Source organism: Micromesistius poutassou (assembly GCF_964030765.1).
Source record: "Micromesistius poutassou genome assembly, chromosome: 14".
Taxonomy (NCBI): Eukaryota; Metazoa; Chordata; class Actinopteri; order Gadiformes; family Gadidae; genus Micromesistius; species Micromesistius poutassou.
Window position 1 is genome coordinate 3,733,497 of NC_140284.1, and position 17,953 is coordinate 3,751,449.

Genomic DNA, 17,953 nt, shown 5'->3' on the forward strand with positions numbered 1-17,953 from the left:
TTTCTATGCCATCAGGGTAAAACAGTGACACCAGAAACACACAAACACACTCTTTGACACACACACACACACTCTTTGACACACACACACACACACTCTTTGACACACACACACACACACACACACACACACACACACACACACACACACACACACACACACACACACACACACACACACACACACACACACACACACACACACACACACACACACACACACACAGAGACCGACCCCAGGAAGTGCTCCAGCTGGGTGTAGAGGTATCTGATGAGCGAGCGGCGAGCGATGATCTCAGCGTGACAGTCGTTGAGTGCCAGGCCGCGGTCGCTCATGTACTCGCCGTTGATGCACTTGGTTCCCGTGGAAACGCAGATCACCTGCGCCTCCTTCACGTCGGTGCCTGAGGGGGGGGGGCGGGTGGGGTGGGGTCGGGGGGGGGGGGGGGGGGGTGAAGGAACAAGGACGTGAGTAAGACACACACACACACACACACACACACACACACACACACACACACACACACACACACACACACACACACACACACACACACACACACACACACACACACACACACACACACACACACAGACTTGAGAGATGAGGCACGGCCACTCATTGTATCTGGTGTTTATGTGTGAAAGGCATTCAGACGTATAGTTTGAACAACCCCTAACCCCACAGTGATATAGAGCAAAACACACAATGATGAAGTTATGCTATTCGTACACATTGATGATGGAGCTAGGCTTGGCTGCTGCTGTGCGTTTCAACATGTTATTCGATTTTAATACTTTACTTTATATGCACGTAAAAGGCTCAATCATACTCTTTTTTTTAAATAAATATCCATCCATCTATCTGTCAAAAAGGCAGACATCTCACGTTAACGGAAATATGGTAGTAGTGCTATTGAGACATATCTTGGCCACAGGTTTGGATCAATAGTAAAACGACTCTGTGTTGCCCCCAGCTAGTGTTTCCCAGAGTGGAGAGCTGAGGGGCGGCGGCTCCATGGAGGCCTAGCGGTCCCGCTACGCTACGCTGTTCCTGCTACGCCTCCTGAACAGAACTGGGTCTCAACGATCCATGTGAGCTCAACATATTGATAATGTGTCCAGAAAACATAACCTCAAAGAGACCAGAGGGGACATCAAAAGAAAGAAGAAGACCTCAAGCAAAACATAACGCTCCATTAGTCCAATATCTATCTACCTGCCTACCTACTAGGGGTGTAACGACACACTAAAGTCACGATTCGGTACGTACCTCGGTTTTTAAGTCACGGTTCGGTATGTTTTTCGGTACAGCAGTTTTTTTTATTTTTTATTTTGATTTGATTTATTAAATTGTATCAAACAAATGCCTTACACAAATGAAAAGACATCAAATACAATTGAGGATAAAAACAAAATAAAGTCCAGGAATTATTTCCATTGTGGTCCTCAACACAAAACATCAGGACAAGACAAGACACTCACAGAGTGTGTGATAATCAATAAAAACGTTTTTCAAAAAATATATATATATATTTCTTTTTTTTTTCTCAGTACATACCGAAATGAAACGTGCATCAAACCGTTAGACCCGTACCGAATTGAATGAGTGTATCATTACACCCCTACTACCTACCTATCAATCTAAATAGGGCTGGGTGATTTGGTCTGAAAATAAACTACATGTTTTCCAACTAATAGACAATTTTCATTTAAACGTCAGCATCTTAATGAACCTGTATGTGCTGGATGAAGTAGTGTTATATCGACCTATAGGAACTACAAGCAGTACCCCTGGAAATATTTGAAAAATAAGTTTTGTTTTTGTAAACTTCATAATGTAGAGTGACTACCTAGTGTGTGTTTAACGGTCCGTACAAGGCCTGGTGTTTTAGATTTAATGCCAGGAGAATATAACCCCTGTACTTAAAGCAAAGTGCCACACTGTTAATATGATTGATGGCCTTTATCACAGTGGCTTCTCCAAAAGCATCTTTCAATGGTCAAAAACAAGAGGGGATCTTTTTCACAAACAATTGTTTCTGATGGATCAATGAGCTAAACAGGGGAATATTTACTATTTAGTGATCAGAAGACGCTTTTATCTATACAGACTTCATATGGCATTTATTTTTAAATACATCATGTTAGGAGCAGGTAGGGGTTTTAGGTCATTTCCCTCCAGGATGTGTACAGGTAGTCTGCAGACGTCGGGGGGGGGGGGGCCGAGACCAGAGGCCCACCCTAACCGCTCCGCTGTCCCACGCCTGATGGATGAACTAAAGGATTTCACGGGGCGACTTCAACACATTTACACACAAGGTTAGGTCAACACCTTCCTACACGCCTCATTTCAGCATGCCTGTCATCTACCTGTTGTCATGACGACCCCCGCGAGGACTTTCCGCCGCGCGTGAGGGGAGGTGAAGTTTTCTGTCAGCTCACTGAACTTATCCACCACCAGACGGGAGACGGCGTCCGCAAGCACCTGGGGAGTGACACACACACACACACACACACACACACACACACACACACACAAACCATTAACACACACACACACACACACACACACACACACACACACACCGTTAACACACACGCACACATAGCGTACTCACACACAGTGCACAAAAACACAGCGTACACACACATACTGTTTACACACACACATACCGTACGCACACACATACCATACGCACACACTTAGCCTACGCACACACATAGCCTACGCACACATACCGTACACAAAAAACACATGGGGTACACACACACACACACATACCGTTGACACACACATATTGTACAAACAAACACATACCGAACACACACAAACATACCATTTAAACACATTGAAAAACATCGAAACAGACCCACATTAACCTTCACAAAGAAAATCACACACATCAAAACATTTACACACATATACCTTCACAAAGAAAATCACACACATCAAAACATTTACACACACACACAAAAACCTTGACACACATATACCTTCACAAAGAAAATCACACACATCAAAACATTTACACACGCACACACAAAAACCTTGACACAGACACACATAGAAGACCTTCACAAAGAAGCGCACACATAAAAACATTTACACATGCACACACACACAAAAACCTTGACACAGACACACATATACCTTCACAAAGAAGCGCGCACACACACACACACACACACACACACACACACACACACACACACACACACACACACACACACACACACACACACACACACACACACACACACACACACACACACACACACACACAGTGAACAAGCCCCATCCCTGACGTGGTGTCTCCCTGGTCAGTCACCTTGTCCCCGGAGCGTCCACCTCTAACGCGGCGGAAATGATGACGGGCGGGAGAGCACAGCACGGCTCGATGGCCTCAAATTAGGGAGATTAGTGAGATATCAGCAGCCGGCTCCTCCAGTACCCCCCCCACCACCCCCACCCCCACCCACCCACCACCCCACCCCCCTAGCCACGCCGCGCCGCGCCACTTTGGCCCACCAAGGTCGCAGACCGCCGGTGCATTTAACCATGCGGCGGGGGCCGGATACATCTTTTAAAAAACGTTTTAGCTTTATTATAAAACCATCTCGGCAAGAGGCCCTTTGCTGCGATGTAGTGTACTGTGGCGTACGCGCGCTGATCGGAAATGGTCAAATGGACTGCGTTAATACGGTGCTTTAAGCAAAGCGAGGCACAATTAGTGCCCCCGCATTCACCCGTTCATGCGCTGAGGGGTGGAGTCAACCGTAGCAGCCGGCTCGTCGGGGGGGGGGGGGGGGGGGGGGGTGGTGGTGGTGGTGCCAGATGCCCAAATCCCTCCTGAGCGACCGCTGTCCTCTAGCAAGGCAGCTGGGAGACCGACTAGCCAGCGAATCAATGGGCAGGATTGTGGACGTTTAGTTCCCCTAAGTAACTCTTCGAGGGTCTGTTTTATTTCAATGTTGCGTTCTCTTGTTGTTCCTTCTGTGTTCTCTATTGTATAAAGCGTGTAAATATTATCTGTCTGCCTGCATTGTAAGTTGAAATGCTTTTAGTTAACAGTGAAAAGTCCAAAAAAAATTACGTGTTCATTTTATTGTTGAACTAAAAACAATCTATTATCTACCTTAACTGATTGGTCAAAATTCTAGTCCTTTAAAATAGGATTTTAAGGTTTCAGGAATACAATTAGGTGATGAATTCATCAAAACACCCGAGTGCGAGCGAACATGGAACAGCACAGCAGCAACTGTTTAACTTCCACAGTTCCTCCAGTTAGCCCACCGCCAGAATACTAACACACATTAAGTAAATATCAACGGACGTGAATTAATAAAGAAAATTAGTTTGGGTGGGGGGGGGGGGAGGGGGGGTGCGCTATCGCTGAACGGGAGGGGGGGGGGGGGGGGGGGGGGTCGGCACCATCGTCGAATAAATCACCTCAACAACTGGAGAGCGTAAGTCAATAAGGACGGGAAAGGCCGGGCAGGCTGGGTGGGGACGCTGTGGACGGTGCATCTCGCTGTTTGCCCGCGCCAGCTCCATTATCTTGCTTCACACAGAGACGTGTCCCTGCCCATCACCTCTAGTGTGTGGGCAGACGCAGTCACCTGCCCGGAGGACCACCCCCCCCTCTCCCTGCCCCCAGCAGGATGAGGACTTTACTGAAAAGAGCTGTCAAAGGAGAGGACTCTCCTCACACACACACACACACACACACACACACACACACACACACACACACACACACACACACACACACACACACACACACACACACACACACACACACACACACACACACACACACACACAGCGTCTCTGTGGGGGCCGAGGGGGGAAGGGAGACACACAGATACACGAAGGCTTTCTCGGGCCAACAGTCAACTTTTGAAAAGAGCAACTGGCTCTTTATGCTGTGGTTTCCTCCACAATGTAAATGCAAATCTATATTTAGGTGACTTTTTTTCTGCCAACGCGCAACATTAACAGAATGTCCCTTTGAATAAATGTTCAAAGGAAGGTTGTGTAGAAATTGTCCTGAGTTTCCGAACATTCCTTTGCGGCGTCCATGGAAAACTTTTTGAGTTTAAGCTTCAAATTACAAAAACTATTAGGACTACTTTAAAAGGTAATCTTTTCTTAATTAAATCTTCAGTCATACTAGACTGTCGTCTTAATTTTGAAGGATTGCTTCGAGTCCAGCGAGGGTTAACAGAGTATCTCATTGCTCCATTTCTACAGGACCGGAATTATAATTGAAAATTAAAGAGCTCGCCTCAACTGAATCCTTTAAACAGAATGTGAAAGCGAAGCACAGAGATGAAACTGAAATAACCATATAGAGAATCATCCAGTAACGGTTGGATCTGAACCAGACCAGCCTCACCGAAAGCACTCGAATCGCCTGGTTTGGGATCGAACTCTGAAGGCGACTCATTCTAAAGTTACCCAACCATTTACCGCCATCATCTCAGACGCTGGATCCCCCATAACCTAGCTAACACCCACAACCACCGCAGCAGTAAAATGGACTGGTGAATGGACTGCATTTATACAGCACATTTTTTGTAACCAGTGGCCACCCAACTCGCTTTACAGTATTGCCTAACATTCACCCATTCATACACACATTCACACACCGACGGCGGCGTCAGCCACGCAAGGCGACAGCCAGCTCGTCGGGTAGCAGTTAGGCTGAGGCGCCTTGCTCAGTGGACACCTCGAGCTAGGAGGAGCCGGGGATCGAACCAGCAACCCTGCTGGTCACCAGCCAACCCGCTCTACCCCCTGAGCTAATGCCGCCTCCAGTGCATAGAGCAGCAGCTCTGAACAACACACAAAGCGACGGGGGGGGGGGGGGGGGGGGGGGTTACCTGGGGGAGGTGCAGCTGCAGCCCCTCGCGGGGGATGGGCTGGCGGGACGGCGTCTGGTCCAGCTGCATGTTGAAGAGGGCCGACAGCACGGCCTGCGCCGCCCGCGCCTTGGCCAGCTTCTTGTTGCGCCCTGAGCCCTCGAACGTCTGCGCGTCCACCGTCACCGACATCACAAAGTTCTTGGCGTGGCTCTCGCCGCTCTCGGACACAAAGTCGTACTTGAGCCCCGGCCGCAGCTCGTTCAGGATCATCACGGGGTTCTTCCCGCTGGCGGGCGAGCTGAAGGCGGACGGAGGAGGGAGCGGCGCCTGGGCCAGGCCGCTGCCGGGCGGCACGGGCAGGGGGTACTCCCCCAGCGAGTTCAGGGGCCCGCTGCCGTTGGCGCCCAGGTAGAAGGCGTCGTCGGGCGGCGCCGGCGTCTCGAAGCCGTTGAACAGCATGTCGGGGAAGTCGGCCTGGTCGGAGGTGAAGTCCGTGTTGACGGTGAGCGTGCGGCCCATGGCCAGGTGGGCCTCCGAGGCGTTGGGGAACTGCACGAAGGAGCGCAGGGCCTTCTCCGCCGCGTTCAGCTTGGCCTTCTTCTTAGTGGGGCCCATGCCCTCGAAGAGCTGCCCGTTGACCTCCACCGTCATGACGAACACGGGCGCGTGCACGGGCCCCGTCTGGGACAGCAGCTTGTACTGCAGGCCGGGCTTGATCTCGTTGAGCTGCATCAGGGCGTTCTTGGGCAGCACGGGCCCCGGCGTTTTCTTGCGCTTCTTGGCGCGGAACTTGGAGTGCGAGTGTCCGTTGCTGCCCTCCTCCAGCGGGCGCTTGCGGCTGCCCCCGCCGCCACCGCCGACGCCGCCACCGCCGCCGCCCCCCCCGCCGCTGCCGTTGGAGAGCGGCTCGGCCCCGGCCCCGCCCTCTTTGGAGGACACGTTGTCATGGTTACGGTTTTCCTTAACCTCGGTGCTGCTCGAACCTGCGGTGCCCAGAAAGAGTAACTTACAGCGCCTTCGTTGCAGGATCTTGTAAATGCAAAATTTATGGATTCCTTTATCACTCTTTGGAACTGAACCAGTGATTTGTGTTTCTTCAGGATGAAATAGGAGCCAAGCTTAGATTTTGGCCAAACAACTATTTTGAAGAAGTCCAAGCTTTATCCCTTGGACCGCTAAAAGGTATATTTGTAGTTATGATTGACCACTTTTGTCATGGTAATAGGAATAGAGGAATAGGAATAGGAATAGTGGAGTAGAGCATGTAAATAAGCGAGGATTTGCTATGATCTAACAAGAATTATGGTTTGTTTGGTAAATCCTAGCTTTCTAATAGAAGGGGAAAACATTGGGAAAAGTAATCATGATGTGCTAATCTAAATAAATGTTGTAGTGTACATGATGTACACAATGCACAATAAATGTAGTATCGGATAAAATAACATATATTATAAATTCTACCTGACTGTCAAATTTGCATATTTCTCAAGGAAAGTCAAATTTACAAATGAAGGTTTCTCCATAACTATGCATTGAATTTTAACAAGGCGGAACGTTTTTTACACATTCTACAGTTTAAATAGTCAGGACTTAGATTGTAGGAAACACATATCACCAGGTCCAGTTAACAAAGCGGATGGAATATTGGTGCAAAAATTTCCATTTATAACATCCTTCAGCAAAGACTGAATAGGTTACTCCTTGCGGTACTCGAGGGAGAAGGGGGGGTGGGGGGTGGGGGGGGGGGGGTGGAGGAGGGTTGGGGGTGCCGCAGATAGATGTTGGGGTTCGTGGGAGGAGGAGGAGGAGGAGGAGGTGGGTTGGTGGGTGCATGGGGAGGAGTGCAGGAGGTGGAGAAGGAGACCGAGGACCGGGCAGACAGGAGAGGAACCTTCGTCCACCAAAGAGGAAGATCTTGGGAGCCGCACCAGGCCACTTGATGCAGGTGTTTAACAACGTGCTCCCAAACCCCTTGTTACATGACGTTGTTTCCAGGCCAGACGTCCACGGAGGACTACAGAATCCTGATCTAATGATGATGATGGGCCACAGGGCCTCCCCTCCTTCAGCTTTAAGCTCTGAACGTCACGTATGCCGTAGTTAAACCAACGCACTGGCAAGCCCGTACCCTCTGAATGCCATCAGAGATAAGACCCAGAATGAACTAGTCCAGTCTATTCTAAATTAGACTTAAAGCGACTGCAGTGTCGTTCTACGCTATGAAAGATAACAGAGTCATACAGTCAATGCACAGGCCAGCCAGGGATCATACAGGAGGACATTTGACAATGCGGAAAGGCAAACTATTACTACCACTTATGCTGATACTACCGATAACAATAAGAGTATGAGCAGAAACAATTGTCAGGTTATTAAACTTGAATGGTTTGTACAAAAAAAGCAGAACGCCAACACCAACAGGCCACAGCATTAGTCAACTGATAACAAAACCACTGACAGTACAGACAGAAAATCAAGCAGCATGCTCATGTTTGCAGATTCAATTCCTATGACCAATTGTTAAGTGATAAAGAAATGACGAATAAATATGTTCATTACAAAAAATCTTTTGATAGATAAAAATTAAGATGATCCATCATAAATCTAACAACTATTTTTCAGTTATACATAATTCATTATTTTGGAAGGAATAGCTTAAAGTTGCAATGTGTAAGTTTGAGCCCCTACAAGTTAGTAGTCAGGAGACTTTCACAATTCAAAAACTCAATAACAGTGTTCCGTCTACTCTAACTGCCTGGTCAACTGTGACGTGAACTAGCATAGACTGGGTGTCTGACAGTGGGAGCGGTTTCGGTAGTACGATTCTTGTAAACAAAGTATGCAGTATGACCAGCATATTTTATTTGAAGAATATATCACCTGTAGGATGTGACTTGACTATGGGATTTGATTTGATTATGGGAATCTGATAGATACTGAAATCATTATCAATCAGCGCTGACTGCAGATCTTTTCAGATTATTTTAAGCCCAACGCTTGTTGAAATGTCACACATTGCGACTTTAAGTAAGGTTCCCTAAAATATTCAGCAGTTTTCCTGCTATTGCATTTAGATCAAAGCTGCAGCAGCAAGCTTCAGTTTAAGCTTCTTAATCATACTTTGGAGTGGATTGAGGCTCTGGCATTTCTGATCATTTGCCTTTTCATAATCAGCATTTATTTTAGGTCTGGCAAATTAAATCCCTCACATATTTGTATGAGGGGCAAAATCTAAGATTACGGTTTTTTTTTTTGCTTTAAAAAGTGTATGTGTGTGTGTGTGTGTGTGTGTGTGACTAAACTCACACTGCACTGCAGTCTCAGCACCGAGGAAGAGAAGCTTCAATAGAAATGTTTCCTTTTGACTTCATGTCAGCCATGTTTCAATAAGAATTGAAGATGGTGGAACCTAAGGGGGGGGGGGAATCATAGCTCGTCCTGAAAGAACGGTTTCCCTGATCCCTACTCATCTGATGTAGGGGAGCCTACCCCGAACATCCAATTAAACCTCAATACTCCGAGATGACAGGAGGGCGAGTGGGGAGGAGGAGGACTAGGACGAAGATAGGAAGACGGGGCAGGTAAGTTGTTTGACCTGGCGCTGTTCAGATAAAATAATTAGTTCTTCCATAAAAGTTTCTGCACAGTAAAGTTCAGCTTTCTGTGTGAATGTGTGTGATGTGTGCTTCCCTCTGTGTGTGTGTGTGTGTGTGTGTGTGTGAGAAAGAGAGTGTGCATGTATGCATAAATGTGTGCTCGTGTTTCAGGTTCTAGTAAGGACTGTAGGCAGGGTCGCGTGCATTTATGGTTTAACTGGCACATTCTGAATTCACACTGCAAACAATGAAGCATTTTCTACCTGTATTATGCTAATACAATAATCTTTAAGTCGGAAAGAAACACAAAGACAGCAAATAAAATATTCAGATAGAGCGAGATTGAGATAGTAGGAGATAGAGAAAAAAAAAGAGAGACAGAGACAAACAGAGACAGAGAGAGAGAGAGAGAGAGAGAAAAGAGAAGAGAGAAGGCGAGACAGACGGATTGAAAGCGATAGACGTAGAGGAGGAGAAGGACAGGCAGAGAGGCAGGCGGGCAGATAAGCCAAGACAAACATTTAAACACACACACACACACTTGAGTGACAAACCAACACAGACCCCGGGCGGGAGGACATGCGGCCTAACAGACAGGAAGGTCGACGAGGAGAGGGAAGAGGAGTTGAAGAAGACACTCACTCATGTTCTCTTCCTCGTCCACATCCATGGTGAAGGGTTTGGCCTGGCCTGGCCTGGCTGCTGCTCCACCTGGAGGGAGGGGGGGGGGGGGGGAGAGAGGGATGAGGGAGGGGGAGAGAGAGAGGGTGGAGAGAGAGAGAGGGCACGGGATATTGAGTAATATTGAGGGTGCTGAGGTTTCAAGGTGAGGGATCCAGACTGACAGAAGCAGTCTATTGTGACTTTAATATCCTCCTATTAGACCTCATTTCCCCTGCTCAGAGATATACTGCCTCTGACACACACACACACACAGCTCAGCCTCTCCTCTCTATAGAGCTAATACACGCGTGCACACACACACACACACACACACACACACACACACACACACACACACACACTTTCATGCAAAAACTTCACAAGTATATATTTATGTGTTACGTGCATGAGCAAATTCCCTCCATCAGCATGAATAACATTTCATGGAAACCACACCCACACACACATAAGCAAGCACACGCACGAACACACACACACACACACACACACACACACACACACACACACAAGTGGTATTATGAAGAGCTTTTCAAACATCACACATATTTCACAGTTCAACAGAGTTTAGACTTTTTTTTTGCACAATGAACATGCTATTCAGACGCATTTCACATCAAAGCTGGAAGCACAACCCAGCACAACGGCGGCTATATCCACAAAACAGCCCCGGAAGGATTAACACTTCTTAATACCACTGGAGAAAGGAAAATATCTGGTGCAATGTCCACGCAGTGACCGAAAAACATCCATTCGAGGTTGGTGATTTAGCGACACTCAACCAGGATTAAGTGGCCAAGCGTAGTACGGAAAACGGTCTGAATTAAAGAGGTGATTATCTGCGGAGATGGGGAAAGTTATAGCATGTACGGTTAGATTACCATCAAATGAATGCTTCTTCAGAGATCCGCTGAGCTGTGCTGCAGGGGGAGAACACGAAGCAGTCCGTGGGGCCCCAGCCTCTTAGTATTACCGTAAAGATAGAGATTTATGATAATTCCCAATAATTGAAATAATATTGTTTATAGTCCTCTTTTTCCCCAAATTGGAAATACAAGTAAATAAAGTTCAGCGAAACAAGTGTTCTGAGGTAGTATTTTTCCGAGTTTATCAAACTGTTAATCCAACAGTTAAACAGTTAAACAGTTAATCCAAATCCAAATTCAAACCATGAAACCAAAGGCCTACCTTTGGGTAGGGTTTTGTATAGGTATTCAATTGAAATCTCGACCTAAAACTGCAGCTCACACACAGCCACGTCAGGGAAGACCGCAAACATGAGGAGCATCTGCCCAACTTACTTGGAGATATAGGCAGAAATACGAATCAGTGAATGCGAAAACAAGACGAAAACAAGAAAACAAGAGCAGACAGCACATGGATTTGAAACAGACTGTACCAATTCAACTTCTGCATCGATTAACTGGAACTTCCATTCTTCGGCCAAGCTAAGCTAAATGGGCAAATTAATCTAAACTAATGTCGAATGACAGTAAAATATGCTAGAACAATTATGAGCCAATTAAAGATTCATATTCCGCTCCATTATTTCAGAAGAAGGAGTGTGTGGGGAGGGGATGAGAGAGGGTGGGGGGGAGGAAGATGGGATTTTTCTTTGGCAGCAAAGAGAGTTCCCAAAATTGCAGACAGGTGGGGACGGCCCCTCAACTCTACGCACGGCTGGATTTCCATGGAAAACACACCTGTACACCACAGGAAGACAGGCGGACGGACACGCAGGCAGCACAGAAACCCATTCATCGTCACAGAAATATGGAGTGCTGTCCGGCTAGCGGATGCTTTCTGATAAACAGACATAAGTTCTGGACAAAATCTTTCACATTTTCATGGTAAATAAACATTAGAAACATTAACTGGAATATTTTTCAATATCTCCTAAAGTGCTCTCTCTTCTGTGAGAATCTGATAAGTTGATGAATTCTTCCAAATGTAATTTAAGAGTGAAGTTAAGTACAATACAATACAATTGATGCTCTCTGTATCTTTTTTTTTAAGTTAAAAACATATACAAGAGTACATGTCATTTTTTAAAAAGGGATATTAATTCTCCCTATTTAAAGGCATTGGATTTGATCTAGCTAACTGTAGTAAGATTGAACCAATGAATGGATACTGGATGAATGGAGACTGGATGAATGAAGCCCATGTCTCAAACACAGTAAATATTCATTGGGTTTTCAAGCACGTTGTGTTTATCTGAGTCCTGGTTACAATGCCAATGTGGCTGTCACTTCTGCTTTCAGCATAACACCGCCCTGCTCATGAATCTTAAACATCTCGAGATTAGGTCCAATCTATGAGCTGGCTAGACGAACACTGCAAAGAGAACAACGTCTACTTTCTGTGGTTCAAACACTGCTTTTAGGCATGATTCTTGATTCAATCTCAATGCGACCTTTACAACAACCACACAACAAACACTTTTGTAGTATTTGGCAGGTTTGATTTCGGCAGGTTTGAGGTCTTCCTGAAACATGCAAAATATGCATTGTATTTTTGTATTCAATTTTATTATTTTTTCTTGCTATTTCTATTTCTATTGTTATTCAGATATAGTACATGTGTAAGGCAGAGAGCTCAAGTTGCAGCAGTGTGGTCAGAGAACATGGATACATATACTTTCCAGTGAGCCCGGAGCTATATCAAGTACATATTTTATCATCATTTAACTTTATCACTTCCAAATCTGATATGTGTGAGTAATGTGAGTAATGTGATTAGTTTGATGGATCACGTTTACACAAACAAAAATTGAAATCCTAATGAATAAAACTAGATTCAACCATGTCCTCTGGGTGCCTTTAGTAAAAAAATAAGAAGCAAAACCTAAACATGCATTTTGCTAGATTGAATAATAGCAGCATGTAGACATTTTCTTGAATCTAAATTATACCCAATCCAAGTCATTCACGGTAGTTCTCCAAATCAAAGAAATATATATTATATATAATATATAAACAGAAAACAAACTCAAAAGTCACAATATCGTGGGACTGCAAGAAGTCAGAAACTAGTCTACCATTTTTATAAACCATCATTTGATTCCTTTTGGTGCCAATGAGGTTTTTTCAGGGTTTTTTTTGAGGCAGAGGGGCTGGAGCCCGGAGATACGGAGTGAGACAGAGAGAGAGAGAGTGGTACCACGGGCGCGCAACCATCGGCCCGCCACGAGCACAACCGATAACCGATACCACGTCATCAGCGAGAGAGACGAGAGATGAGAGACCGAGAGAGAGAGAGAGAGAGCGCGAGAGAGCGAAAGAGAGAGCAAGACCGAGAGAGAGAGAGAGAGCGCGAGAGAGAGGCCTGCTGCCACTGGAGGTAATTTCCACATTGACCGGGAGTAACAGCAGAGCGAGCGAGTGCAGAGCGGAGCAGGATGAGGAACCAAAAAAAAAGAAAAGAAGAAAAGATGAAAAAATCTCAAATTCAATCTAGCTGACGAGAGGCAGGGGTAGAATAAAGGTGCGTTTGATATGTCTCTCATTCTTACGCTTGGTGGGGCCGGGGGGGGGGGGGCTGTCAGACGAACACCACCGCTACCACCGTCGTCTACCCTCATCGTCTCAATGGATAAAACAAGGCAGTTTTGGTGGTGGTGAAGGTGGCGTTGGTGGTGGTGGTGTTGATGGTGGTGGTGGTGTCGGTGGTGTTGGTGGTGCTGATGGTGGTGTTGGTGTTGATGTTGGTGTTGGTGTTGGTGGTGTTGATGGTGTCAGTGGTGGTGGTGGTGGTGATGGTGGTGGTGGAGTCCAGGGACGGAGAGGTGGAGGTGAGCGGCGGTGAGGGAGGACGGGTGGGCCAGAGAGATAGAAAAAGGCAATCCTATTCCGAGTAGAAAGAGAACCATTATCTCCTGTAAAACAGAAGGTGGCGGGGTGTTGTGACAGGCCATGGGGGAGCCCAGACTATTCCGGAATGTTCTTAAGCCGCAGCACGGGGAGCTCTCCGTCACTTCACGGGCCACCTGTCAGTGTCCCGCAGTAATACGATGATCAAAAGTGGAGTGTGTGTGATGCAGGTATGTTACGAGACGCTCCATCAGGGCCACAAGGCCAGCTGGGGCTCTCTGTTCCAGTGTTCTCCTTGGATCTGAGCTCTTATCCGACGGTCCAGAGCCACACGCAGTGCAAATGACACTTGACATTTGTAGCGTACACACAAGCATAACTAGGATCCTATTGTTTTAACTGAGCGTAGCGTAGCGCGCACACACACACACACACACACACACACACACACACACACACACACACACACACACACACACACACACACACACACACACACACACACACACACACACACACACACACCCCTGCTCCGTCTGTGTATTTGCGCTCGCTTCGAACAGGACTCGAATCGGGCAAGAATTGTAAAACAGGGCTGTGAGCTTTGGGCTTAACCGGTCACCACGCAGTCGCAACGGCCGATAGAACACACAACACACAACACAGCACAAAGTCGAGATGCCCTGTGATATGCGCTGTTCACGTGGCTACACAATATCTTTGTTGTTTTTAGCAACTTAAATTGACACAATGGATCGGGGTTTTCATGCGACAGACCAGTAACAGTAGACGATTCAGATGGCGCTTTCGCAGTGTGGACTGGCCCAAATAAATAGTGGTGTGGTGAATATATGAAGTAGTGCAGGTACAGCAACTCTCTGCTACTGTGGAATCGTGTTCATCCTTCTCACTGCACCCAAATGTCCTGATGGGAAACCCAATAACTCAAGACTCACAAATTACACCAGCATTCAACTTTTGAAAAATAAACCTTATGTGTGTGTACATTTAGCCGTCTGCACTCTGTCTGGGTGTAAAAGCGGAAAGATATAGAACCAACAGACTTGTAATTGTTCCAAATGACATGGCAATTGGCCTTCTGGCAGTGCGATGGATTATAATTGGTTCTATGACAAGATGATGGCTCCAATTGTAACACGAGTGTAAACTCGGTTAGGTGCATTGTAAGTTCAGGGTTTACTGCAGAAAATGTGTTAGATAAGGTGGTGGGGTTCGCCGTCAGACTGGGCGGGGGGGGGGCTGCTAAACAACATTTTCAAAATAACAACTGAAACAGGTTTTTTTTTTAAATATTCAAATTTATGACAACGTAGTTAAGGCGGCAGGCGTGTGTTGCTTAGGCGGCTGCCTAAGCTGCATAGTGCTGTGAAAAACCCTGAACTTACAGACAAGATCCTGTCTTTCACTTCTTCTTAAGGGTTGGTCATTTGACCATGACTCAATAGGCTCATGCTTGAGCCTGAAACTCCTTTTTGTACGCTCACCAAGACAAGCTGCTATGTGAATCTCGCAGAATCAAACTCAGTTCAATTGACGCCATGAGAGGCGTGAGCTAAGCCTCGCTCTACACCTTTCAAACATCACACAAATGAAAATGGCCCTTTTTCCATTTCTTCAGAGAGGAACATTGGAGCGCCTGTAACACCAGGCTGTCCCCCACATGCATCCAGCAGTGGTGCCGTGGCTGGGTGACTAGTGCCACGGCAATAAGCTATGCAAAAAAATAATAATAATAAATTGGAGAAATAAAAGAATAGAATAACAAGAATAGCAAACAAATACATGATGATACTGAAGGTGGCATCAGCTCATGAATGGCTTCCAGACTAATTTGACGCATAAAGAGAAAACGTAACACAATAAGTGACTTAATAATGGTAACTTGACTACATATTTGATTGTGAAGATCAAAAGCAACCGTATAATGAGACCCAGGGGGAGGGGGCGGCTACAAATGCAGATTGCACTACAACAATAATGCTAAAAATAACTTCAGCACCGTCTACGCGCACATCGACACTGTGTGCACGAGCACATCAGCACTGTGTGCACGTGACTTTAGCTCCCTGCATTCACACATCAACCCGGTGCTCCTCACACACACCTCAATCTTCAGTGGAAACACTGAACACCGTCTTATGCCCGGCCCCAGAGGGAAATCTACTCCTGCAACCCAGCCTACATTAGCAGCACATTAGGGAAGTGTGAAAGCCAGCTCGCTTCAAACTCCAGGAGCACCTGACAGGCCGTGGTTGTGACAGCATCCAGGGCTCGCATGAAAGGGAAAAAAAGGGGAAAAAAGCAAATGTATCTTTGAAAGGCCTCCGTGCTTAGCGTCTCCGCCTGTCACAAACAGACACAAACACGATGAGCAAAACACGCCTGGGTGCACCCCGGGACAGCCGGCTACATATTCTATCTCGGCGTTCCCAATGTTTTGTTTCTCACCCGTACGGATCGCTTGAAGGAAACCAGGCCGCGGCGATGATGGGAACGGGAGCAGGCCGCGAGAGGGATGACATGCAACGATGATAAGATGTTCACGTGTATTAAGCGTGAATATTAGAAATGCCTAGAAATGTTCACGTCTCGGGACATGCACTCAACAGATCGGCAGAAACATCTGTGAGCTTGACATTTCTGTCATCCCGGTTCCTGATAGGCACCTTGGGGTTTTAAAACTCATAGGAATGTAAACGGAATAGAGTAAGAGGTAACGGCCCAGATCCACATCCAGTTCAAGTTAAATCAAAGAAGAATTACATTCAGGTCGATTAAACAAGACAATCAATAATGTTCTTTTGAACCTTAAACTCATTTGATTACTTTATAAGTTAAAGTGAGTATACAAAACAAAATAAAGCAATTTCGGCTTATGCAACAACAGCAATAGACTGTGGAGTCTGCCTGTCTCTCTCACGCACAAGCACATGCACCCACACACCAAGTAAATCATATTTTTAGCTGTGGTGCTCTGATGGTTCCTGTATGAAATAATATTCTCTGTGAGGTCCCACTCGCAGGATGGCGGGCGAGGGCGGTGATATGATAGACAACGGTTTGTATTTACTTTATTTATGGGCGTGCTAGTGTGATGTTTACCGGAGGCTAGCCCCCATCTTCTGGAAATGAGGCTCGTAATATTGTAGCGCTCGGCTGAACAGTAATAGACGTGTCGAGTTTTTAAAAGAAAAAATATAAATTCTCGACCGTGGAAGACGTGACTAATGTTCTTCCCCTGTATCGTGTGTGTTTGGCAGCAGTCCATTTACAGCGATGGCTTGAAAATGAAAAGCGCTGAGCTAGCCATTAGCACATAGTAGCAGTAAAATGCTCCTACCGCTACCTGAGTAGGTAGAGGTGGTTATTTAAATATTTTATTTGAATCATTTTAAGTTTAGAAACTAAACTTACTTATACTTTAGTAATCCTGTTAGTAATAATAATAATAACAAATTATACTAGAAAACCTCAAATGTTTGACAAAGGACCAGCAAATGTATAGAGACCTCAATTTAGGTGACACTGTTTACAAACAATATCAAATTACCTTTCTTACATGCTATAATAATTCATGAATTTAGCCCTCAATGTCAAAGCGGTGAGAATCCATGAGTGTATTTGGAGGGGGGGGCCTGGCCAATAGGATTCAAGGCTTTTCTGTGCTGACATGGTATTGACCAATAGTACGCCAGCTTCGCTCTGCTGGCTAGGTGTAAGCCAAAACGATGGTAGTCTCCCTGAAATGCAGTGGTGTTGACCGACAACATGCAGCGTCTCGCACTACAGAATGGTGTCGCCCAGTAGGTATGCAGCGGCGCTAGATTGGCACGGTGTTGCCCGATACAATGGCAGCCCCTCGGGTTCAAGAATGATGTCGACCAATAGGACGTCGGGCTTGCTGTGTAATGGAGCAACACCGTGCCCCCGCCGAACAGGTAGAGGGAATAATGGCTGCTGTCGCCGCACGCTC

The 17,953-nt window shown here is 46.3% G+C and overlaps 1 protein-coding gene across 2 annotated transcripts in view; it reads right to left on the bottom strand.

The window, feature by feature from the left end:
- adarb1b (adenosine deaminase RNA specific B1b) overlaps nt 1-17,953 on the bottom strand; it is a 111,928-nt gene that overhangs the window by 12,497 nt on the left and 81,478 nt on the right. For both annotated transcript variants that reach the window (XM_084478427.1, XM_084478426.1), the window contains 4 exons: nt 10,109-10,177; nt 5,889-6,853; nt 2,373-2,487; nt 235-403 (listed from right to left, as the gene is read on the bottom strand). In XM_084478427.1, the coding sequence (XP_084334553.1) occupies nt 235-403; nt 2,373-2,487; nt 5,889-6,853; nt 10,109-10,136 (1,277 nt within the window). In that variant the 5' untranslated portion in view covers nt 10,137-10,177. The remainder of the gene's footprint in view (nt 1-234; nt 404-2,372; nt 2,488-5,888; nt 6,854-10,108; nt 10,178-17,953) is intronic.